General features: G+C 39.1%; 1 protein-coding gene across 6 annotated transcripts in view; it reads left to right on the forward strand.

Moving 5' to 3' along the window:
* The first annotated feature begins 2,071 nt into the window (after positions 1–2,071).
* The window catches only part of NFX1 (nuclear transcription factor, X-box binding 1), a 70,300-nt gene continuing 46,060 nt past the window's right edge, over positions 2,072–26,311 (forward strand). For 5 of the 6 annotated variants that reach the window (XR_004357537.1, XM_032690404.1, XM_032690427.1 and 2 more), the window contains exons 1-6: positions 2,072–2,141; positions 8,258–9,307; positions 11,636–11,797; positions 16,522–16,599; positions 19,227–19,332; positions 26,198–26,269. Coding sequence is in view for 5 of the 6 variants with exons in the window: in XM_032690404.1 (XP_032546295.1) it covers positions 2,087–2,141; positions 8,258–9,307; positions 11,636–11,797; positions 16,522–16,599; positions 19,227–19,332; positions 26,198–26,269 (1,523 nt within the window). In the remaining variant the exon portion in view is untranslated. Of the gene's footprint in view, positions 2,142–4,208; positions 4,310–8,257; positions 9,308–11,635; positions 11,798–16,521; positions 16,600–19,226; positions 19,333–26,197; positions 26,270–26,311 lie in introns of those variants that run through there. The other variant, XM_032690412.1, reaches the window with a different exon arrangement.

A 26,311-nucleotide genomic window follows, 5' to 3' on the forward strand; every position in this document is an offset into this window, starting at 1 on the left:
AACTAAAGGCAACTATATATATATATATATATATATAATTACACTTCTATCAGTCCTTTAAGCCCCTCCCTTTAACTTTAGTCCAGGAAGAGCCTTTCAAGACTGGGAAATAACCAGTCTCTCCCTCGTGGGAGTGTTCAGGGCCCAAAATGCTCCCTACCAACCTCAAGCTGTTTGCTGCAGTTTTTCTCCTCACGAAGTCCAAGAAGATAGCTTTGAGTCCTTTCTCCTCGGTCTGCTGTGTGACCTCTCTTTCTCAGTCTCATACCTCGGTTCGTAGGCTGCTGTAGTGTAGCTTATCAACGTACGTGTCCTGGAATGTTGATTCCTCCTCCGGGTTTTTGGCTGTCCTGCGTTTAAATCACGGCAGAGACATCCTCCGGGCCTCTCTCTTTGGTCTGTCTCCAATTTCACCTGGGATTCCTTTCCCTGGCTCTGAGCTATATTTAGCTTGTCCACTTTGGCTCTGCTCTAATGCTGAGCCTCTCCTCCACTTTACAGTGGAGAGAAAGAAAAGCCTCCCCTCCACAGCTTAATTGCAGAAAGGAGGGGGAAGAGGGCTTGGCTGCAAAGCCTGCCTCTCTCCTCTTACCTCAGGTGCTGTGAGTCATGTCCCTCACAAACACTCACTCTAAATGCTGCCTCTAACTCTGGCCTAGGCAGAGTTGGGGACCACAAGGCTCCCCTCTTTCCCCCGGAGGGAGGGGGGAAAGAAGGAGCCCAGCAACCTCCTGGCCTTCTCCACCTACACGCAGCAGACACCACCAGCAAAACACTGCCAGCAGCTTCCGGTGCTGTGTATATAAGATTTTTAGCAGAAGCGAACAAGACAAGTGGTGACTGGCTCTCCAGGGAACACTGCCCTGGCACCCAATCACCTCTGAGCCCCTGACTCTCAGGGGGACCAATCTCAAACTATGACACAGGACATTTGTAGTTCACCCCTGAATTCTTTTAAAATTCCTGGGTATATACCATCTGGTCCTTGTGATTTATTACTATTAATTTTGCCTGTATGTTCTATAACCTATATATTACATACTGAATCTTTCAAGACATAACCCCTGGTGAGTGCCCTTCTAAAAAAGAAGAGCTGGCTCAGGAATCCATATCTGCTGCAGTGAGCACAGATGTAAAGAATGAGTTTAGATTTTTTTTATTTTCTCTGTATGCTCCTTTAAATTTCTTTTAAGTTTCCTGGTGCTGCAGTCTGTCTGGAGATGTCCAGAGCCTGAAGTGTTTGAAAGGGGTTTATTATTAGATTTTATGCCTTATGTAAGTTGTTCTTCAAACCCTTTTAGCCTGTCTCATGGTGTGGTTTACTTTTCATCTGTCAGAAGTTTGGTTTCTATTTTCAATTTATGCCCAAATTTAGCTTTTGGAAGGATGCTTCTGAAAAGCTGTCCCCAGCAACAGACTTTTTTTTTTAAATGAAAGCACATGCTGGTGGACTTTTCTTTTTTTTTTACTTGTCTATAAGGGCTTTATGTAAGGTAGGAAAGGACGAAAGAGAGAGAACATCGCTGTGTGCTGCAATTGACTGTGCCCACAGCACTCTTCCCTTGCCTTCTGGAGGTGTACACAGTACTGTATTAGATTATTGCTTCTGGATGCAGGGATTGCAACCCTAATGGCATCTGGAATTACCTAGGAACAGCTTCTTTAAAAACCAGGAATTCCAGGAAATCCTTTGCACAAAAGGGTATCGTATATATGCAGAAGACTCATGCTGAACATCTAGACTTGTAATTTATTGGCTGTAGACCATTTCATCTTCCTCACCAGAATCTCAGCATCATGACAACCTTGCTGTCTTCATGTCAAAGCATGTCCTCAGTAGTCACTGACCCCAGTCGCTGACTGGTTCTTAAAAATGACTACACAGTGATGCCAGCTCAGGAGTGAATATGTTTCTATTAGAGATTTATCTTCTTTGGCATGCATGCTGACACAGACAACAATGGCTAGGGTTTCCCTTCCTTCTGCTTCTCTACCTCATCTCCCCCTCTCCCTTGAAGGCAAGGCTGTTTATAGGCATCCCTGCTGCCGAAGACATCTATGTAAGAGACCTGAGTACATCTCTCCCATGTCCCTTCCCCCCACCCTGGGAGTTTGTCTGGATGAGCTCAGCATCAACTTTTGTAAGTAGCTCTCAGGCCTTGAAAAACCTCAATAGGTGCCTGCCCCTTGCTCTTTCTCATGCTGCTTTAAAATACCTGCTCTTGTCCTTTCCTCCTGAACTATGTTGCAGATATGCTTGTGTCTACCCTCTCTAATCCTTGCCCGCTGGCTTGACTTCTGGCTTGAGCTGCCTTGTCATTACAGGCTCGCATAGCAACCTGACCTGTTGCCTGGGCTGTTGGTGAACTTGCTTTGCTCTTCTTGTTCAGGTATTGTGGAATTTACTGACTCTCAGCTCCCAGCTCTACTTTACATATGGAGCATTCTGTCCCTGCTACTTCTGACAGGCATACTGGTCAGATGGAAAAAAGCAGCTACTGAAAAAAGAAATGAGTGATAAATGGCAAAAAGATGGGGAAATAAATATTCAAGCGTGACAAAGTAGAAACAAAAAACATGTTTTAAGAGAAGGTGTATGATACAGTGGGGAGATCCTTGTCCTACCCTTGAGCTGAAAAGAAGAAATTATGAGAAAAACATAAAAAGACTATTTTGGCCAAACTAAAGAAGAAAATAAAATCACATGTTAGGCAATTAAGTTAGGCTATCAGGAGTGGATGGAATTGTCCCAATGCAATTTAAGACAGGAAAGGAAAAAAAAAAGCAGAACTGTTTAGATAAAAAGGGAAAACAGAGAACAAAGGAAGACCTGTATGGACCTAATAATTGGCAAATGTGCAGCAGAACATACAGGTGAAAATCCCTATAGTACTTTCCAGAGAGAAACTGGTTTCTTGGTGGTAACAAAAAAAGAGTGTGGATGCTGAAGTGATAGTACTGTGGTATTCATGAAAAGCAGTGTTAAACATTTTTAGTAGTTCTATGTGTCCATAACACATCTTTACAGTAGTTACAGAGAAGTCTATGGGAACCAGAGGACTATTGCAAGTTTCTTGACAGCAGCTGGAAAACCATATGTCTCTGAAGGGATGCCACTGCTGCATACCTTTCTTTGCAACCTTAGATGATCACCATGTTTACATATAGTAAAGCAGTTCAAACACACTCAAAATGCATGGCAAAACATGTAGCATGTCATAAGGGTGTTGCTATACTGGTTTGCAAACTTCCTCTGCAATGTCAGGAGTCTGGGATGCATTTCAGTGGCTAGTGTTTCTGCAATAAGCCCACTGTTTCTTTAAGGGCTTTAAAGTCGTGAACTTTGCCGACTAGGAGCAATAGAGCTATGCAGCAAATGGAACTTCGAAGGGAGACTTTCACCAGGAGAGTGTGGAGGTCAAAAGGCAGACAGAATGCATGCAGCAGTGCTCCTGAGGTGCCATTCTTCAGAGCTGCTGATGCTATAAAACTGTGAACTTTCTCTGCAGTGTCTGTAAAGATCAGCAGCTCTGTAAGGACTCCGAAATGTTCAGTAGATGTACTGTAACCATGGCACTGCAAACCTCTGCAGGGAGGTTTGAATCATACAATGGTTAAACACTGGTGCTGAAACCTGCAGTATGATGAATCATGCAATTCTTATGGAGTATTTGTAGCTGGAGCATAAGATTTGTCTGCAGCACCAGCTGGAGTATGGGAATTCTTGTGTGTGTCTCTGTCACCTCCTTTAAGCAGTTGCATGCAAGATGCAATAGACAGCCTGATGACACATCCCTGCTTTCTATCTTGTGGCTACAGAAAGCACCTCTTTGCACTGAGACAGAGGCACTAGCTGTCCTGAACCCCACCCTCCTGCTCTTGGCCCGCATAGCCGGGGTCTAAATGCAGCAGGCAAGCCGATTGCCAAACAAATGATCGATTTATTGCCAGCGCTAGGATTTCTTTGTCGCCGTTAGTTTTCCTTTCTTCCTCCTTTGCAGTATTACAGAAGGCTTCCGATTTCCAGCTCTTTCCGTCGGCCGGACACGAAGCACCCCCCGCTCCACGACACCGGCTGGTCTCGCGGCCCCGCGGTGGGCGTTGCCATCCGCGCTCCGCCCCGCCCCGTCCCTCCCGCCTTGTGTGCGCCTCTGCTCTCCCGCTCGCGCTTGGGGCTCCGTGCGGCTGCGCGCGCAGAGGCGGGCCTTGGTGGTGGCGCGGGCACGAGCCGTGCGCGTGCGCGGCGGCGAGGACGGTGGACCGCGGAGCGAGGTTGGCGCTGGCATGGCGGAGGCGCGGCCCGGCGCAGGTGAATGCGGCTGCCGGGCTGGGGCGGGGGGGCTCAGGCCTGCAGGTGGGGTGGGCCCAGTGAAGGGGAGGAGCGGCCATCACTCCGCAGCGATACTGCCAGGCACAAGCCTGCGCCATGGCGGTCGTGGCCGAGTGCTGGCTCGTCGAGGGGTGCGGGTTGCGGCACCACCTGTTGCCGCTGCCCCGCCCCCGCCCGCCGCAAGTTGGCGGCGCCTGTGGCGCTCAAAATGGCTGGGTTCGCCTGTGCCGCAGGACGGGCTAGGGAGAATTTTGCTTAAAGAGGAACGTACGAGCTTCTATATGTGACAAAGGAATGGTAATGTCAGAGAAAATCTAAAGAGGCGGTTGGTTTCGGGAGAATCTACTGCTCTCTGTCGACACCCGTGCCCGTGAAAGCCGGGTTTCAGGCTGCCTGCACAGGGCAATGACAGTGACAATGTCATAACCCTACAAGCTGCTGTAAAACCGCGGCTTTTCGAGGAATCTGTGAGTAGAGGTCTTGGACGTGCAGGAGGTTATTGCTTAGAGCAGGTGCTACCTGTCTAGAGTGATTTCGGCAAGGGCTCACGAGTGGAGAGCGTCATAAGGACCCGAGCCGACCTGGACGGGGATTTAGCGCCACAAGTGCAAGAAAACGTTTTTTCTTTTATTTGTTTTGCCCTGCGTACTTGTATGATGCAAGTTCAGATTAATTTTAATTTTATTGGTTGTGACTGCTGAGGAAAAGGAGGGAAACCTTTCAAGATCTATATTCCAGCCTTGCATTTAATGATTTATCATGCATTATGGGCACATAATCCTTATGTAATTGTGTCTTGAGCATGTATCCAGAAATAACACTGTTGCTTAGAGTAATTAACAATATTTAGTTTTTTCATCACATTTTTAATTTCTTCTAGTCTAGGTAGACTTCTCAGGTAATCAATGTCACATTGAGGTCCACTGATGAGCTAACTCATTTCATTGTTTATAGAGTTGTTGGATTTCTGTCAGGAAGAATCCTGGATTTTTGGGTCCTGGATGAAGAAGAAAATATCAATCTCTACTTTTGCAGCACCCTGATGTTAATTCAGATTAAGATTATCATTAGTTTATGTCCTAAACAGCATCCCCTGTTCTTGGCAGCCTGGCTATCATGACGGAAAAGTTACTTGAGGTCATTTTTTGGTGGTATGAAAATGGACCCTCAACTGCCTTGTGGCAGGTGAAATGGCCTAGGACATGGTTCAGAGAGCAGAGATTGATAGTTTCAGTAAAGCGGGTACAGTCAAATGTCTGCTTGTCTGATTATCTTTCTATCAGGCTGCAGGTCAGCTCTGATTGTGAAATCTTTTGTATGGTTTATATATATTGGAATAAAAAGTCTTAAGTAGGTATACTGAGCTAAAAATTGCTTTACTGAGAAGTCTGGATGATGCACCACTTCTACGCTTGCCGTATAATACTTAAGATAATTGCGACAGATACTGTTGCATGGCATAAGTTCTGAAGTTGATTTATTGTTGTGGCAGTGCTGTGTTATCAACAACAATCTCATAGGTAAGTTTTGAATTGCACTTGTGCAGTGTTAGGGTGTAAACTGGCTTTTGCCATGCAACTTCATGGACAGAGTGAGTGTATGATTTTAGGAGCTTAAAACTGAAAGACGTTTCTGCTTTTGGGGTAGATCGGGGAGTTGTAGAATGACAGTTTTCAAACACTGCAGATGTGCAGCCCATCCAGTGTATTTTGCCAATAGTGAACAACTATTGACCCCCAAGAAACGACAAAGAGGAAGAATATAAGGACCAAGGCAACTGTAGAATAAGTATTCACATTGACATGCCTTTCTAGTTTCTGTCCCTCTGCACCTAGAAGGGACAAATGCATTGTATTTAAGAGCTGTTAATGTTTTTTTTTTATCAGTTGGTGTAATTGCTTTTGAATGTAGTTTTTGGGTTTTGCCCTCACAAAGGCAGCTGAGTGTTTTACATGGTACAATGCGTCATTAAACTGAAGATATCACAGAGTTTCTCTAAAGCCTGTAAGGGTGAACAGGAAAGTGAATGCACCATTCCTCTTTTTTTTTTTTTTTTCCTTTCTGGTACAGTTTAATACCGGTATTGTAAGATTTGCAGGGAGTGTCTTCCATGTAACTTATGCTTCATATTCAGCAGACTGGACCATTTCTTGTCTGGGTATTCATAGTGCTGACACAAATACATTGTTATGTATACACTATATTGTCATCTGTCTTTAGGTGAAAGAATTGGTTATTTGAATTACTTAAAACTGAAGACATCAGTCCTGAAATTAAACTGAGAGATAGTATATAAACTGAACATATAATCCTAGAATATTGAGTTGGAAGGGACTCAAAAGGGTCATTGAGTCCAGTGCCTGACATCACACAGAGTGACCTAAAAGTTAAACTAGATATCTAAGAGCATTATTCAAGCACTTATTGAACACTAAAAAGCTTGGGCTCAGGACCACTTCCCTGAAAAGCTTTTTCTGGTACTTGACTGCCCTTTAATTGAAGAATTTTTTCTGTTACTATCCAATCTGACCTTTCCTTGATGAAGCTTTAAGGCATTCCATCATGTCCTATCACTGACCACCAGGGGGAAGAGATCGGCATCTCCCTCTCTGCTCTCCCTCATGAGAAAACTGTTGGCAGCAATGAGGTCACCCCTCAGTCTCCTCCAAACTCAACAAGGCTAGTATTTTCAGCTGCCTCTCATGTCTTTTAGTCCTTTCGTTGTCTTTGTTGCCCTCCTTTGGACACATTCTAATATTTTTATACCCTTCTTGTGTTGTGGAGCCCAAAACTGCACACAGTACTCGAGACACCCTTAAATTCAGCCAAAAATAGTATCTCGATAAAAAGGGGTCAATTAAAAAATGAGTGCTTGTCCAGTCAGAAAAACTGGTACTAATCAGTATTGTTTGTTTCGTTCCACTTCTGTATTGATCGTGGTGCTGTTGTCAGCACGTACCCCCTAATGGTGGTATGGTAAAATTACAAGAGACGATTTTAAACCTATAACAGTACTTGAGAGACCTAGGTAGCATTAGCTTTTTGGACAGTCTCTTGGCCTAAGTCATAGCCTAAGCACTTATTTCTTTGAATTCTCATGAACCAGGAATAAACTGCACCCTGCCCTACCATGAGGGTAACCTACTCAACGTGTAAAATCGGTACTACCCCCATGAGATTTTAGAAATTTCTTCTCTTTTTTACGTTTCTGTGTAAGACTTATCCAGTATGCCACAGACTGTTAAACTGTCCCTGATATTCACCTAATAATTTCTGTTGCAGACAGGCACTGCTGGCACAATGTTACAGGAAATTGAGCAACATAGGATTTCCTATGTGCACCTCTTTCTTTTATTTAGAGACATAGAAATTACAGAAGACTTCTGAAGTAGGAACATGGTTCATGTTGATGGCCTCAGAAAAATAATTTTGCAAAGCTGCCCTGGATAGTCCCTTTACTGTTTAATATATCTGTATGTAGAACAGTATAACCAGAGTTCATGCAAACATTTACTATTGCTACTTTTAATTTATATTCAAAGTTTTGTATAATATTAAAATTGTATTTAAAGAACCCCTTTTTCTTCAGGTTTGTGTATGTATGTAAACATGCTAGGAAAAACTTCAGATATTAAACATTGATTATCACGCTTGCATGTCTTGTACTGCTTCAAACATTTTTCTTTGTCTTTTATTTTTATATTCTTAACTCTGGGTCATCACAGTCCTTCTGTAAAGATAACAATAGGAGTCTTCTACAAAGCACTGTATGATTCAGTTCTAGTTTCTGGAAGCTTGTTTGCAGTTGTTGTGTGAAATGTGGGATTGATTGAACTTCTGGACCTTTGCATGTGTAGTAATTTTGCTGAAAAGAAGTATTTACTATTTCATAGTTTTACATATTTGCTTTTATTTTTTAATTTTTAGGTACATTGAATTTCAGTCCTGATGCTGCTGATTCCATTCCTGGAGAAAGACAACCTACAGATATAAACTGGGTAAATAAAGATAGGAAAGAGTCTAACAGTAATCAGAATAGAAGTAATTTATCATTTCCTAGTCTGTCTTCTGAAAGAGGTACAGACCGTGAAACCTCTTCCACAAAGCACCATGGCTTTTGTAATCCAGAAAGGCAATATGGGAATTCTGAAGACTTCCACCAGTATTTTAGTACCAGTAAAAGTTTGAAGAATCGCAACTTGCCAAGCCAGAGATTGCAGAGATCAAGAAATGATAGCACATGTACTAGAAATAAGATAAGGCAAAGTACTGCTGATGCTGCTGCAGGTCCAGAAATTTCAGATGTTGCAATAGTACCTAGTAGAAGAGCACCTCCTAGAGGATACAATGATTTTCTCTCCTCAGAGAGTGACAGGGAGGTACCTAATGCAGACAGCAGAGGAGCAAAGCCAAAGAAAACGCATCTGATGCATGCATCTGGAAGAGGTTTCAGGGAGAAGGGAAAGCAAGTACATGACCGTGAAAAGAGAGTGAGCTCTAAACAGAAAGTAGAGCTGCTTGAAAATGTTCCATCTTTGGATTTGATGCAGTCTGACTCTTCAGAATCTTCTGTTGGAAAGGCATTCTGCGATGCACCTGTTGGTAGTGGGGATGAGCAAAAAGGCTACAATTATCTAAACAAAAGATATCCCCGGAAGCCTGTGTGGAATAAACCCTCAGTAGAAAAGGAGTGTCAGAAAAGACGTGATTCTCACCGTAGTAAGAATACAAAAGTAGGTAAGAAGTCTTCTCTTGCATATACTCCAAAAGATAAAAATGAAAGGAAGAAAGAACTCCCTGTCCACAAAAATGATGAAAACTTGACCAAGGAAGTCAGGCATCAATTGTCTGAGTCTGTCAGACTCAGTGGAAGAAAGTTCCTGCTAAAGGGGGATCAGGCACCTGCACTTCATTTTAGCTGGACCCAGTACTGGAAAAAGCAAAGTGATGTACCAAAAAACAAAGAAACTCATACCGGTAAGCTTTCCAGACTGTTGTGTACTCCTGCATTAAAGATACAATCATGAATAATTTAAACTTTTCTCTTCAACTACTGCCTTGAGTAGCTGAAGAGGCTTATTATTTCACATTAGATTGGTATTGGTTTCAGAAGATAGAATTAAATGTAGATGCATGATTTCTGAGTGACGACATGTTCTCTAAGTTTACTAGGGAAGGACAGATTTTGTTTAAAGTTTTTTACTGTTTCACTATCGAACTGCAAATGATGACCTGGTCAGGGACCATGTTAAAACATGTGTGTTGTGGGAGTAAACTTCTAAGCATTCTGAGCAATGGGACTGGAGGAGGACAATGCTAAACTGATTTTTGCAGAATGAGTTTTCTCATGTTATATGTAGAAATAGGAAAATGCCAGACAGAGAAACTGTGTTCTGCTTCTAACTGAATTTTGTGGGTTTTTCCTACAGTGGTAGTATCGAAAGGTGATTAGAAATAGAGGCGATCTCTGGACACTATTTTTGGAAGTTTGAGAACAGAAACGTAGTGTTTGTTCACAGTGTAGAGCAGACTCACGGGTTTTGAATGTCGGAGTGAATTTTCTGCTGACTCATACCACTAGTGACTGAAAACATTAAATGGAAATCAGCTGAATCTCTTCAGTGCTATTAGAAACACTAAATAATGTTTCTGTTTCAAGAGAAACCTAGGTAGCTTTTTCTTTCAGTTTTACATAAGCTTAAGTGTGCACTTAAATTGTGAGGCTTAAGTGTTCAGAGGCAATAAGGAGAAACACCAAGAATGATATTAGTTTGTTTTTTTTACAAAGCATCTCAACCTTATCTTCTGCAGCCCAGAATGATAGAGATGGATAGAGTAGTTCCTGTTAACGTAACTGTGGTATCAAATCTAGTGAAAATTTTGCTTCTCAGCATCTCTTCTATTTCAGACATGAAAAAATAGTAGCATAATTGGGAAGCATAGCTCTAGTCAGAAATTTTGTTCCATTAGGAGAAGCTCAAGGATCAGGATCTTCCTTAATCCTTTGTAACCTAAATGCATTAACTTTTGTGCTCCTGGTTTCTTTAAAAAAACTCAGTCTTTCTCCCAGCATTATTATTAAGTGAAAAACATCATGTGCAAAAAGCAGGAAGAGAAGTAGTAATCTTTTACAGGCAACTTAAGGAACTTCTCCCTCCAAAATGGCAGTCTTTGTTTGCATGCTTTATTTGCGAGCTATTTTGGAAACAGTGACTGCCGCTATTTTCAGAGGACTGAGTTTGTGGTTTTTTAACTATTTATGGTATAGCTATAGTTTCTGAGTATTGTATAGCTTTACGCTTCTGGAGAAAAGAAGTGCATTTCAGGTGAGGATGCTTCTTTTACAGCAGATAGTAATTATGGGAGAACAGAAGGAGAAATGACTTTTAATTTTAAATCTTGTGGTGCTTGATGCAGGAGGGCTAGAAAAGAAACTTGAAAATTCTATTAAGGAGAGCAAACAATGTTAACACTTGCAAGTTTCCAGGCAGCCATGGGCTTGGTTGCAGTCATGTGTGGTACAAGCACATTTTGAATTTATAGTAATTTTCTTCTGTTATTTTCATTTTCTTTTCCGTCATTATGAATTCAAACTTTCCTTGTATTGTCACACTCTAAAAATGTTATGTTTTTATTTTACACTTGTATTTAAGATATTTTAAAGTTCAGTGGACATTTTTAAGGTGAACTTGGTAGCCTTACCTTGATGGGAGAATTAAGATGGCAGAAATGAAGCTGTGTTGTGCTTTCATATGGCTCAAAAGACCCTGTACTTCTACTGTTGTTTCCCAGTAATTCCACTCCTAAAACAGTCAGTTTACAAAGAGCTTTTTCCCATAATTCAGGCACTCCACTGTTGATATGTGTTGTGTGGTCCCCCCGGAATACTCAAGGATAGGAATTAAGTTTAATTTTGGCTGAAATTTCTGTAGCTAAGAACTTTAATCTTATTGGTTTAACCTTTATGTGAAGATAAAGTTCCCATATAAAGTGATGAGTTAAATCCCAAGCTTCTGCCACTCTTAAGACTATTAACTAATTTGTAAGATCAGGATGAGTGCCATTCATCAACAGGAATTTTTGTTGCCACTTTTGTGGGAATCTCATTCCTTTTCTGCTCTGAAACTAAAGAAATGTATACAAAGTATCAAACTGAAATCTTCCAGGAGTAAACCAATATCTTGTTTATAGCCACACAGGTAAAAGAAGTTTTGTTATGATTTAAAAGAAATCTTGGAATTTAATTTGAATTTTGTTTTTCAGCTAGCTGATGTTTTATGCACAAATAATATATTTCATTTGCAGGGTCGTTGATTGAACAGCTGACCACAGAAAAGTATGAATGCATGGTGTGCTGTGAGGTGGTCCGAATAGTAGCCCCAGTGTGGAGCTGTCAGAATTGTTATCATGTATTCCACCTGAATTGCATTAAGAAGTGGGCACGATCACCAGCTTCACAAGCGGAAGGTTGGTATTTTCTCAAATTTATATTATATTTACCTATTATATATAATATATATTCTCAAATATATATTATACGTATAAATAATTTTTCTCTCAAATATATCTAGTAGCCACGTTCATGTGTTTCTTGTGTTGGAAAACTACTTAAAAATACTGGTTTAGGGTAACCAATATTGTACCCGCCTCTGAGGCAGGGCAGTTAGGTTCATTGTTAAAGGGATCTGTTGGGGTGGATTAAAGAGAAATGCTGCTAAATAACTGATAAAACAATGAATTTTATTAGAGCTACCGCTTTGAAACATAACTGGAAAAAAAGGTAACAGATTCGAAAAGGGGTATATAGCCATTCCTAAGAGATGAAAATTGGAAAGAGAAAAATAGAGAGAGATAGGAAAAGAGATAGATATCACCATCTGTGGCCCCAGTGTTGTGTGGGTGATCAAGATCGCAATACATAGTCCTGGTCCATCAGAGGAGGGGGCCTGCATACACATCAAAAATTGGGGCGTTTATAATCCTGATTCTTCCAATAAGTGCCCCAATACCTCCTCCAGGAGAGGTTCTGGGCGTGCACAGAAGATCTGTGGGCATCTTTCTGGAAGATTCTGGAAGTCTGGTGGCATCGAGGGGGGTTGAGTGTGCATGTGTCTGCATGTGCCTGGCAAAGTGTCTGAGCAAAGGTTCTGAGTAAACTTTTCAGAGTTTTGCAACTGTACAGTGGTGGGGTTGTACAGTGCGGGAGAGAAACCAGCATAAAAATTTTCAGGTCTGCAGCAGGGCATCAGGTTGGCACCAATGCAAAGGTGGGTCCAGTTGAAGAGGAAAGTGCACTATTCCAGATCATTGTGTGTTGCGGGTAGGAGTGGGAGCTTCAAACAAAGTTTATTAGAGAAGCTCCTATTGAGTCATGAGGTGCAGACAGGACCCCCTTGCTTTCTAAAGTCCTTCTCAGAGAGGCACCTCCAGGGAGCTGGATCCAATCTTAGCATCAGGCTTTGTCAGTCGTTTTAAGTACAACTTTGTCCTGCAGGGTTAAAGATGGCAAACTGGATATATTTATATAAAATGTATTATTTATTATGACAAATGGCTAGACAAAGGATCTTAATCAGAGTTATTTACTACAGTGCATAAAAGCTAGAATGTTTAGTATAATATAGTGTAGTGCACTATATCAAAGCAATTATATTAAAGCTAGCAAAAAACCCCAGAAACAATTATTAAGTCAAGATTTGATGTAACTCACCCATACCAATTGTTCTGGGCAAAAATCTATTTCACTCAACCTCCAGGACTATACTTGAGAGGTATCCCCACTTCAAGGGAGAAAACTCCACACACATTCCAAGAAGAGTACGTTAGAAGAAATCTACTATATGAACATGGAACTGGACTTTATATTATAAAATGATTGACAGCCAGTCATGTCTACAGGTCAGCTTAGCAGCTTATCTGCCAAATCTTTGCCTTACTATCAAGATATTAGTTTGTGGTTGATGTGACAACTGGTTTTAGCATAATTCAACACCAAAAACAGCACATGAGCCCCCTCTCAGCCCACCACTGATAGTGTTGCAAATTGTTAAGAGTTACTTGATCACATTCCAGGGCAGAGCATCCTGCTGCACAGTGTCAATGAAGTAAAAGGTGTGTCATCCAAGGATTTGGATGACAAGAAGTGCAAGGAACTATTTTTAGTTCTAGATGTCTAGATTCTAGAAACTCCTTGGAGAACAAGGTTACTGCAACAGTCTTCTTGCACTCTACAGTATCTTTCTTCTTAGGGACTCTCTTTTACTGAAGATGTCTTTCCTCTGAGACTTCTTTGCCTTCTATTGTCTTCACAGTCATCTGAAAAATGGCATCTGGTTTGGCCAAGGCAAGTGAAAGAGTCTCCTGATTATCTGTGGGGAGTCACAGCTCCTACTGTGTCTCAGTGTCTCTTCACCTGGCTGGTGTCACCCATCTTTGTGCCCTTTGTTGGCAGTTTGTAGCCTCTTGTCTTGGACTCTCATGCAGATCTCAGTCTGCATCTGAACCTCAACCAGTTGACATCCAACATTTAGTATTTCTGCAGTGTAGGTTGTCAGCAGCACTCAGCATCACTTTGCCATCATGTGGAAAGATTGTTTCCTATGAGGAAACAAGCATCTCACATTTTGAATTATGTCTTGAAGGAATGTGACCTTTAGATATCACACAACTAAGGTCAATCTGACAAAAATATCTGCACTGCACACAAGAACTTTATAAAGGGGAAATCATTGTCACTTGCCCCCTTCCTTTTTCAACTTTTTAAAAAACTGATGCTTCAATGGTGCACTTACATTGATGGAACAAAAGTTTAAGTCATTTTGTCCCTTCTTTGCAGTAAAGGTAATTTAACTGGTACTTTTATTTTGTCTGGAAGAATCGGATGTATTTGAGTTATTACAACTGTGTCTTTCTATTCTGCCCATGGCCTCCACTTCCAGGTGGGCTAGTGATCTGTACCAATCCAATGCTGGCCTCTAACATGGCTTCTGAATTAATAATTAATAAATAAGTAATAAGTAAGTAATAAATTATAAGTAAGGAATCTTTTTATCCCAGAAGGAGGGAGAAGATAGCAAATACTAAAACAATCTCTAGTAAAATGGAATGAGGTGTGTTGATTTTGCTTAGACAATTGCCCTTTGCTGTCTTTGGTTGGAATTCTGCCTACTTTGCTTCTGTTTATGAGAATAGTCAAGAAAATGGAATATTCTTTCTGTAGGGTCATCCTCCTTCTCACTTTCTTCAGTAATCAGGATTTGTAAGGAGTGTTTATAGGACCACTCCTTACAAATGTGACTGTCAAGTGTCATTCTATACTACTGTAATTGCATCTGAATCCTGAAGAAAACTTTTATTCATTCTAATTTCGGAGGAAAACAACCTTGTATGTTCCTTGTGGGTGGACCCACATGAATGTTATTAACATCTTAAAAGAGCAAAGGATAGTCAGTGATGAAGAAGAACAAAATATATCTTGAAAGGCTGTTTTGCTTGGTGAAAGGTTCCTATTTTATGGGGGCCTTCACTGTATTCTAGAGAAACTGTTGCTTTTAGAGGACTAGGCATCCTGTTCCTGGGCAGTTGCTGATAGGAGAGGCCACCTGCTGGCCTCCTGAAGCTTTCAGGGTAGATTTACCTTCCCAGCTTTTGAAAAACATAACATGGAATAACAATGAAAGAAATTGTTAATGGAGTTGTTAAGTATACTATGCAAAATAATCCCTTAGGGTTTAGTATACTAGCTTTAGGAGGAGCCACATAAAGTCCTAACAGTTTTGTCAGCAGATACATGTTTCAGTCAGTTGGTTTTTACCTGTAACTTTTAACACTATTCTCTGAGTTGCTTCTTCTGAGATGCTTCTTTTTGTAGCAGTCAAAAGAAAAAAAATCTTAGGAAATGCAGATTGCTCTTGAGCATGAATATTAGAATATATGCCTTGTACCACTGTCCTACAGCTGCTCAGCCCTTAATTGTGCAGATCACTGCAGCAAGCTTAGTGGCACAATGATATGAGTCAGGATAATGAGTGGTAAGAATAGGCATGAAATGTATGCCTTAGATTTCTAGATTGCCTTAGATTTCATGCTTTAGATTTCTAGAACCTATAATTTGGATCATTTTCAGTTTGTGAAAATCATTATTGCTGTGGATTATGATGGTTAACGTAAGAAGTCTTCAACCCAATTTAAGGGAACTTAGGTGTGTGTGTAGATTGTTGTAGTGCAATTGTCTTATCAGACAGTTTCCTGTTTGCAATCCCTTCTGCTTTTGTAATATGAAAATATCATGAATCTCGGTCAGATTTCTTAATTGTGAAGAACAGTTCTAAAATCACAGCTTTATTAATTTACCAGCATTGAATTGATTAGGTAAGAGAGACAAAAAGTACTAATCAGTTTATTTAATTTTTTTAATATCTATATGTAGATATAAAAGCATATATCTCTCCTCTCCGTCTCCCGTTGTGTTCAGTAGTGCTCTCACATTCATATTCTTCATAGCCAGATGTGTACTGAATTTGGGAAACATCTTTATTAATGTCACTTTCCTTACACTGAAGTTTTTCCTTTACTGCTAACCAGCACCCTTCTGGAACGCAGAAGCAAGAAAATTACTATTTAAAATACCAGCTTGAAGAATAATGTCCTAGTCAATGTCTGGGTATTAGCAACTTTAAATGAACAAAGTAGATTATTCTGGTTTATGTAACACTGATTTATTGTGGACATGAAGCAACACTAAACTGGTCTTCTACAGGACACTTAAACTCATGAGAGGATAAAGAAAAGGAAAATATAGGTGGTGCTTTAGACTAGAGAATTACATTTTTCTCACGCATTTCCCTCTCTTTAACACTTTGTTTCTCGCATCTTTAGATATGGTGACGACTACCTTATCTTCTAGCAGCATATCTTGTAGCAGGGCATATGATATGAGAAAAAGTGGAATTTTAAAATTTGGGTTTGCTTCAATAAAGAATTGAAGCCTGGTTAAATGTAGTAGCACTGCTGTATAGATGTTGATACTGTATAAAATGCATTTTTATTAACCTGCTTTTTCACCACTTCTGAGTAAATGGAAAAAAATAGTTTGTTGGCACCTGTGGTAAGAAACAAGGCAAAAGCACTTATTCTAGGTTTGCAGATTAGCTCTTTCAAGGTTTTTTTATCTTTTATTTCTTTATCTACAGATGGCAATAGTGGTTGGAGATGTCCAGCTTGTCAGAATGCTTCTATGCAAGTTCCTAAGACTTACACTTGTTTCTGTGGTGAGTTTCTTGCTTGCTTGTAAAGAAAAACAGTTTTGTCATTTTGATTTTTTTTTTTAATATGAATTTCAGTGTTGGTGCTTGTTTGCTTACATGCCTGAAATTTAACTTAAAAAAAAATTGACACTGGCAGATGGGTGCACAGCGAATCACACATATGATGGCTGAAAAATAAAGAAATACTAAGGCAGAAGTGATAAATATTTTCATATCATTATGTAAAAATAGTGATTTTTATGGAATGATGATAGATTTGGACTACTATCTTAACAGTTTCCTTCGGTAGAAGGAATGAAATAATCTGCATGTGTTGTGTCTTTTTTTTTTTGGCGAGATGCACCAAACATACAACTACCTAAACCTTTAAATTGATTTAGCAGTTTTGTCATTTCTGTTGTTCAGGGGCACATACAGGTTAAATAGGAAAAAATATTCAGACTTTTCAGATCTTTATGTGTATATATGTGTCCTGGGATAGTTTACTTTGGCTGAACACCAGATGTCCACCAAGGCTGTGCAGATCTTCCCCCGCCCCGGCCAGAGGGAAAAGGGGAGATGAAAAAAAGGTAAAAACCCGGGATTTATCAAGAAAGGCAGTTTTATATGTACACAGAGAGGGGGGGGAAAAAAAGAACTATAAGCACTATACACACAGGAAAAATTAACAATGAAGACTACTTCCCCACGAAAGACGTTTTCCTCCAAAGAAGAAGCAGCCCGACCACCACCATAGAGCTACCAGGAAGAGAGGAGAGAGCCCTTTACTTCCTTCCCGTCTTTTATATCTGAGCTGACGTACACATAGTATGGAATATCTTATTGGTAAAATATACATCAAATGAACTATCCTATTTCCATTTCCTTCTCAAAGGGAGTAACAAACCCATTACAATATGTTTAATAAAAAAGATAAATGACATGAGTATAACACTCACCAGCCCATAAATATATTACAAAGAAGGAGAAGTTAATTTTGTAACTTAATTGTACATGTGTGGATAAGTTTTGTTTGGGATTTACATTTCTGAAATCTATATTGATTTCACGTAAGTTTCCCTTCCTTAGGTCAGAGTGACTGGAAAGTTTCACCTCTCTTTCTACAAAATAGGATGTTCTGAAGTTGAGACCGGAACTTGGTGTCAGTAAACTTGCCCTAAAGAAACTGAAATAGGAAACAATTTTATCTATAGTTCTTTTTATCTAAATGTGTCAGTGAATTGGTTAGGAACAGTGCAGTGCAGCTAAGACACAGGTTTTAAATATCTTATGAGTATAGGGATTGTAATTCTGTTAGAATTAATTGACCATGAATGAATGTTTTGACCAAATGAAAATTAGACTTTTTCTGTCTGTTAAATAGGGAAGAAATTGTACCTGAGCTTAAAGTCCATTTCATAGTTTTAGGAGATCTACAATAAGGACTTTAAGTTGTCCACAGTATTATTATTTGCAGAGCACAGTGTTGTAATGCAAGTGTTTGATCTTCTCTAGATAGTGTTACATTAATGATACATAATTTGGACATGTGCAAAGCTATCTTCTGTTTGATGCAAAATACTGACTATGTGCTGTGTGGTTAAGTGTGGGTTTTTTATTTTTACCCCTCCCTTTTATAAGGAAATTCCTAGCTTATTTTTCTTCTGAAGCTTCTGATTTTTGGGATTTTCCTGAATTTTCAGTTAGTTTAGTTGAAACTCAGGTGAATGAAAGCTATTTATAGCATTTATTTGTATTTTCCAAACTTACTACTTACAGAATATACAAAGATGTACTAAAAGAGTTAAAATTATGTAACTATATCACCAGAAATTTTTCTTGCTGCTTTAAATTGTCACAACTCAAATTTATAACATTGGCTTAGTTGCTTCACTGGTAATTTAATTCCTTTCTTGAAGAAAGCCAAGAGAGTGTTAACCATTGCAATTAACCTTAACCTTGATAGTCATCTCATGCGCTTAGAACTATGAGATTTTTGATAGCAGTATGTCAGATTAATTAAAATATGTTTTAGTGCTTATCTTAAATACAGAATACTCGAAGCTAATGTACTTCCTGCTGCATTCATCAAACTTCATCAGCCTTTAACGTTTAGATTAATGTAGAATCTGTTTCTTTTTAGAGAAGTGACTTTTATAATTTGCCCAGTCATTTAATTCCCTATTGCCCTGTTTAATTCCCCGTTCCCCATCAACATACCAGCTAGATCTTATTTTCTGGGAATTTCTTTCCTTTTTTTTTTTTTTTTTCCTGCTACGTTGAGGCAGCAAGTGAATTTTACCCTTTAATTTTCTTAACTACCTCGCAGCCTGACCAACTAAAGGAGGCTTTTAATTTTTATGTACTTTATCAGTTTAATTTAATGTAAAGTACCAACTACCTATACGTCCATTGACTCAGTACAGAAGGAAAGAATCTTCTGGAGTTTGATATTCCAAAAGTATATTCTTTTAAAGAAGTTGAATATATATCAGCACTGAAAAACATAAACATCTGTGTAATTTTATTTTTCAAAGAAGACTAGTGCCAGTGTTGAAAATATAGCTTTTTCTTTTTGGTATGATATTTTTAAAAAAAATCAGTCTTGTATTCAAAGTAATAAATATCTTTTTGTCTTTGGCATGGTTTAGGTAAGGTGCACAATCCTGAATGGAATAGAAATGAAATCCCACATAGCTGTGGGGAGCTTTGCGGAAAGAAGAGACAGTGTTTGGACTGTCCACATCTTTGTAACATGTAAGTGAATGTTTATCATATGAATATTGAAATGATTTTGAAAAAATTTCTGAAGACTTTATTTGTGTATTTTTTGACTACAGGATATGCTTTGAGATTTAGAACCTAAAGAGGTTTTTAGATCAGCTGAAGCCTGAAAGGAATGGAGGTTGTGTTTGTATGTCTAAAGTGAGTTCATATGACAGCGTGAACAGGAGGTCCGCAGTAGTTGTAGCACCATATCTATCATATTTTAGGAACTGAACTAGCTGTCTGACTTGGTTTCAAGAACTTTAATTAAAGTAGAGAAATAATACTGAATAGAAGTAATTTTAAATGTGTCTAGTCATCCACTAGATGTTTTAGGTGCTGCTTTTCATGTAATAGTGTTTGTGTATCTTAAATTGAGATCAGTGCGAATTGGTTAAACTGAAGGACCACTCACTTGTTTCCTGTGTTTCTTTTTCCTTTCTTTGGCTTGTAAACTATTGAGGATAAAAGGGCATTATTTGTATTTATCTATTTGTTGAGATACCAGATGGTTTAACCAGAATTCCTCATGGAGATTTTAATCAGTATATGTAACTCAATTTGGTTTTGCTAACGTATTTTAGTATAGGCAAAGGAGAGCACCTGTGTTTTCAGTTTTGGATGTTTTCCTTTAGATTTTTTTTTAGCAGTGTGGTAGTTTTGTTAAGATTAACAGCATAAGATGATCTTTTTCAATCTATTAATATGCATGCTAGTAAAAAAAAAAATTATATGTTGTTCCTAGTGTATACAGCTTCAATTTCCGTGTATGGAAATTGGTCCATAGTGTCTGTTCATGTTTCTATTTTGAGAAATTTTTAATAGTCAGAAGCATTTTTTTCTGCTCTTGGTACACAGTGAAAAAATTCAGTCATTCCAAGAAATAGATGGTCATCTGACACTTTTTCCAAGGTTTGCTAAAGCTCAGAACTTTACTTGAACTTTAGTCCGAACTTTTTATTTAATGTGTTCTGCTTCAAATATATTTCAACATTTTGTTGAGTGACAGAATACTTTTTTACTCTTTAATACTTCTTTCCCACACGTGAAAATGTTGTATTAGATTTCTTTTCAATATTAGATTTCATTTGTATTTATGTCTTATGTATTTATGCACATGATTTGTATTATATTTCATTTCAGTGCTATAGCAGTTTTCTTGATTCATGTAATCATGCTAGATCCTCTTTGCTGTGATTTGCAGGGTAAAACTGAAACACAGATAATCTTTCAGACTACACCTGATGTAGCTGATACCCTGAACAGAACACTGATTCTCTTGGAGGCCACCTCCAGGCCTCTGTCTCAGGAGAGGAATTTGTTCATGGAGACACATTTTGTCCAGTAAGAAATAAACAGACTTCTTAACTACTTTGAGAATGCCCTGACTGCAGTTTGCTGCCTGACAAACTTCCCTGTAGTGCTTGGAAGAAACAGACGTTCTTTTCTTCTGGTCAACAGCGGAGGCTTAGTCTCTGGCATTGTCTTCTGGAAGTCTTCTGAAGAGTGGTAGCAATATTGTACCACTTGGGGGCACTATGAATTCCTAGTCCTTAGTAGTCATATCAAAAAGCTGTGAAAATTGAGTCCCAATTTGTGACCAGTTGTATCATATTTAAAAATGTTATCATTCAGCTCATGTTCCACATGAGTAAAACTATGCTGAGATCATCCAGTCCTGGAGGTAAGGAAACAGTAGGGGTGCAGATCAAGATGATGGGTGTTTTTGATACTGACTTGTGATAGTGACCTGGAGAGGAATGCACTTTCAACATCAATGTTACCCAGTTTTGGACATTCCCCCACATATGGGAATCTTGGGTATTTATGAGGCAGCTTCCATCTGCTGAATCAAAAAGCAGGTAGAAACTTGGTTCCCTCTTGCTATATGAGAGTGGTGGAGTTAAGATATGTAGAGTGTTGTCATTTGAATGCAAATTATAAGTCTGGATCATGATCTGTATCTGGGCAGAGTTTTTCCTCAAGAGAATGCTCAAGGATAGATGTTACTATCAGGACCAGAAGTGTATTTCATGATTCTCGCTTAAGTTTAGATGATCTGAGAACTTTTTCTTGCAAACAGTAATTTATTTGGATTGTGGATTTGCTGTGTGCCTTTTTCCCCTGCTCCCACATACTACCATAAGATGATAAGGTTTGAACCAGAACTGCCATTGTGTCACTAATACCCTAAAATCTGTTTTTGTTTTAGCTTTTCAACACCACACCACCATGTCTGCCCTTGACCCTTCTGGGTCTAATGTTTCATGTCAGCATCAAGACTTTTTACCTCACAGTCTGATGGTATGATGAATTCTTTTGGGAAGACTGTTCACATGCCTCTCAAGTCTATGTGACTTTATTGATAGTAGAGATGAGTCCCTTTGTTATTGGCAGTGCACTGAGTCTGGTGTTGTATCTGAGTCTTGAGGTGGTGGTCTTGATGTTGCTCTTTCCTCTAGTATTTATTCAATTCCATCTATTCTGGGAAACCCTTTGCAATATGTGTCTCATTTAAAGTCCAGCACCACCCTTTGTCTTCCAGTTGAGCAAACCTCTGTATCTGCAGAACTTTAGCCTCTGAAAGAGCTCATCTGGATGAATCCTTGTTATGAACCCTTTTCATTGGTGAGACTTGAATTTGAGTCTTGGGGAATCTGCATTTGAGTCACTGGATTCTTGCTTTATTTGTTATCTTTGTGGCTTTTACTTCAACAATCAGAGTATGTGACATTTTGATGCTTATAGCTATCCCCTGCTCTTTAAATCAGAATTATTTATGCAGTGTCTGTAACAGAATTTGAATTGCAGTATTGTCTGAGTTTTCAGAAACCACACACTATGTATGTATCTATACTTCAGCTATCTGTTGTGATGCTACCCTGATCAAACAAACATCATTCCCTCTTCTCCTCATACATGGCATCAGAGGAATATTGTTCTCATTGATTTGCATGAGGATGCTTGTATTTTCTCCCTCTGCCATGCAGATGAAATGTACAGAGTACAGGAGGTGTTGAAAGCAAGCCATTGTAACAGTTGGTAGTGGTCTAAACTTCAGCTTCCCTCCTGTCTGCCTTCTGTATGCATTGTGTTATGCTGTATGCTAGGCTCTGTGAACAGATATTCCCCTGTAGAGTGAGCAGCTCTGACAGTGATGTGTAGTCGCATAATCTTTTGGTGGTGCCAGTTGTGCTCTTCTAAGTGCTGCTTAGGTGGTTACATTACTCTTACTGTAATATGAAGTAGCAAATGAAGTAGATCAAAGGGAATTAAATTACTTGAGAATCTGTTTTCTCTTTAAAACTTAGTAATCATCAGACTCCTGTGGCTGAGGAGAAAGAATTGGATTAAAAGTCACAGGAAAAAATTTTTATCCTTTAATACTTTTTAAAGTGAATAGTTTTATCAAGAAAGCATTGAAAATAAGGGAGTTTCTCTCCCTACCCTCTTCCCAGGCTCCACTGTGTTCCCTGATTAGGAAATGAGACCTTCAATTAAATCAGAAAGTGGCAAATTCGGAATGTATCATATACATTCTGCTAGGCAGGGCATCTCCCTGCAAGAAATTGATGCAAATAATAAGATTCAGAAGAGAACTAATCATGATATGGGTAATGAGAATGTCTAGAGCTCTCAGCATCACAAAGATGCTTTTGGAAAGGATATTAAACCTCATATCCTGGTTAAGATAGAGATTAGGATGACAGCCAGTTTCAGGCAAGAAATGTGTTGTTTGTGGGGTGGTCTAATTTGACATAGTTCTCAATTTTTGCAGTGTTAGATCATAATTTTTGAGGTCTTTGTCTCCAAGCACTATCTAAAATGATGTAATCAGTTGTACACATCCTACATATTTTCAGTTGGAATCAAAGCCATGTTACCTTAGTTTTTGCGAACCTGCTGGTTATGGCTCTGTGGTGGTTTAGCCTCATCTAGCAAACAAGCCCCACACAGGTGCTCGCTTACTCCCCAATGGTGGAATGGGAGAGAGAAATAGAAGGGTAAAAGTGGAAAAAATTGTGAGTTGAGGTAAAGACAGTTTAATAGGTAAAGCAAACTATGCATGCGGGCAAAGGAAAATAAGGAATTCATTTACTGCTTCCCATGGACAGGCTGGTGTTCAGCCATCTCCAGGAAAGCAGAGCTCCATCACACATAACAGTGACTTGGGAAGACAAATGCCATCCCTCTGAACATCTTCCCTCCCTTCTTTTGACCCAGGCTTATATGCTGAGCATGGTACCATGTGGTGTGGAGTATTCCCTTGGCCAGTTGAGGTCAACTGTCTGTGTCTTCTAGGTTCTTGTGCACCTCCAGCCTCCTCAGTGGGGTGGTGTGAGAGGCAGAAAAGACTGTGATGCTGTGTAAGTACTGCTCAGCAATAATGAAAACATCTCTTCATTTAAAACACCATTTTCAGTACAAATCCCAAACATAGCCCCATACTAGCTACTGGGAAGAAAATTAACTCCATCCAAGCCAAAACCATCACAGGCTTTCAAATTATTTGGCATCTCTTTTGCACTTGTAAGGAACTTCTGACATTGGTGTTCAAATTTAAAAAATTAGTCTAGAGAGATACAGCAATTCTTCGGCCTACTGCTGCCTGTAACCAGCTTGCGTTTATATGTTGATCCACTTTATACCACCAGAACAAATTATTTTCTACTGAAGTGGTATGTTGGTTATTCGTTTACATTTTGGGTTTGAGGCCTTTGCTTTCCCTACCGCACTTTGCATATGGATTTTTTAATGATTGGCCAAGTCCCAAGCGTATTTCCTGAATTTGGCCATTTTGTTGTTTGGGTTTTTTTCTTGTTGTTTTCTTTTGTTTGGTTGGGGTTTTTTGGTTTTTTTTTTTCTGTAGATGTCATTGTGTTAATCTCCTTTCTACGGGATAGTGTTTAATTGGATGATGATGCTAAGTGTGGCACTAGCTAGCCCCGTTTTGGTGAAAATGAATTAAGTTAATTTACACTGGTTTAATGATAAATCTTTAGTATTTACTTATGTTTATTGAAATAGTAACCATTTATATAAACAGCTGACTTGGCAGACCTGAGGAACAGGCAAGCAGCTGTTTGAAAGGGGAGTGCTTTGCACACCTTTTTTTAGGGTTTAGCTGTGGTGCGCATAGCACTTCACAGAGTGAGTTCTTTTCACGTTTTTAAGTTTAATACACTTGAAATTCATTTTGCACTGTTAGGTTCTACATCAAAGAAACACCTAGCTTAACCTTCAATAAAATGTTCCTGATAATAAGCTTCCTGGCAAACTTAAACAACTTCTAAGACTCTAAGTTCTCCCTGCCAGCTGGAACTATGCAAGGCTTTAAGAGCATTTGAAAAAGATCTTACAAAGGCAGTAAATGAAATTTTTCTCTATATTAAGTTAAATTTTAATGTCCGGACTTCTTTCATAGATCTTTGGTGCTGTAATCTTTTTTAGTAAATTGTAATTCTGATTTGTAATCTCTCTTGAGTTGGGTTCATTTTTTGCACAGGTTTACTTCTAAACCAGCACACAGTTTTAATTAAGTCAGTGGTTTTGGTTTCTTCTTCTTCCTATTTTCCTCTGTATCGTGTTTTGTCTGCTCCATCCATGCTTTTTTCTCCCTTTCCTTGTGTATACTCTTGTACTTTTTCAACTCTGCATTATGTCATAAAACTGACCTATGAAAGAGGAAGGGTTGTGATGTCTTTGTTTTTTTGGGGTTTGTTTTGTGTGATGGGATTTTTTTTATTATTTTGAATTAGTTTATAGTGTAATTGCTTGGCTCTACTCTTAGGGCCAGCATAAGTTGAGTGATAGATTAGGCCTTATTGTCAACTCAGAGGAGTGGTAAAAGAAAGAAGGGAATCCCAACCACTGTTGACAAGCTGGTGAAATGACTCAACTGTATAGCATATGACTATAGTAACTGGTATACTAATTAGTACTTGTGTAGTGACTGTACTTGGGGAATTTAGTAATTACCATGTAACTGGGTAGTCTGTGTTTATGGGGTTTTCTGATGTTTCTGAATTTTTTTATTTTTCTTTTGGCTTGGACGTCTGTGCAGGTCAGTCCTGGCCAATAATAATTGCTCCACATGAGAGCCACTGTATTTGGAAAGGAAAGGAACTGGGAGCTAGCTAAGAAAGAGTGCAGACAAGGTAGTTAAGTATAATTTCACAAACCTGGACTTCTCTGTACCCAACAAAGGTCTTACATGCAGATAGGGAACATGTCGTGTTTCTTGAAGTAGAAGGTGAGATCTGATAGTCGTGTAAAGAACTGGCATTGATGACACTCAAAGGAAATTGCACCTGATGGTAAGAAAGAAAACTGAGGCAGACTTACTGTGTCTCTCATGTGTTACCTTACAGGAAGAGGAGCAACACCTCTTACTGGTGGCAGTAGAAATGCTGAGTTCAAAGATAAAACCACCAGCTCAAAACAAGAAATTCATAGAGAAGTTTATCTCTAACCTATTTAAGATCAATGAAGAAAGAAATGTATTAATGGTTTGGACACATGAAGCTTGTTTTGGGTGTTATCAATGATGAACGCAGTTGAGTTGATGTGTGTCTGCAGGTGAAATGTAAAATATTAAATGTGTTAGTAGCAGAAATATGTTACTGTTAATTTGACAGCAGCAGGAATACTGGTTTTCCCTTAGCATAAGTGACATTTGAGACTGCAACTGTAATAATCTAGTATTTTTTGTGTGTTAATAATGCTTTCATACTCTGCAGGAGTGTAGGAGTCTTGTATAATTTTCTGATAATGTACTTAGGGTTGGGTTATGGTGGATTGTTTCTCTGAGAGTGTAATAAAGCTAAAGTTAACTTTGCTTTTTTAACTTTTTAAGTCTTTGTCATCCTGGACCTTGCCCTTCATGCCCAGCCTTTGTGACAAAATCATGTGAATGTGGACAAACAAGGTAAGAATGCTTCTACTAAACAAAAAAAAGTTAAGTTATTAT

This window comes from Chiroxiphia lanceolata, chromosome 1 (genome assembly GCF_009829145.1).
Source record: "Chiroxiphia lanceolata isolate bChiLan1 chromosome 1, bChiLan1.pri, whole genome shotgun sequence".
Lineage (NCBI taxonomy): Eukaryota > Metazoa > Chordata > Aves > Passeriformes > Pipridae > Chiroxiphia > Chiroxiphia lanceolata.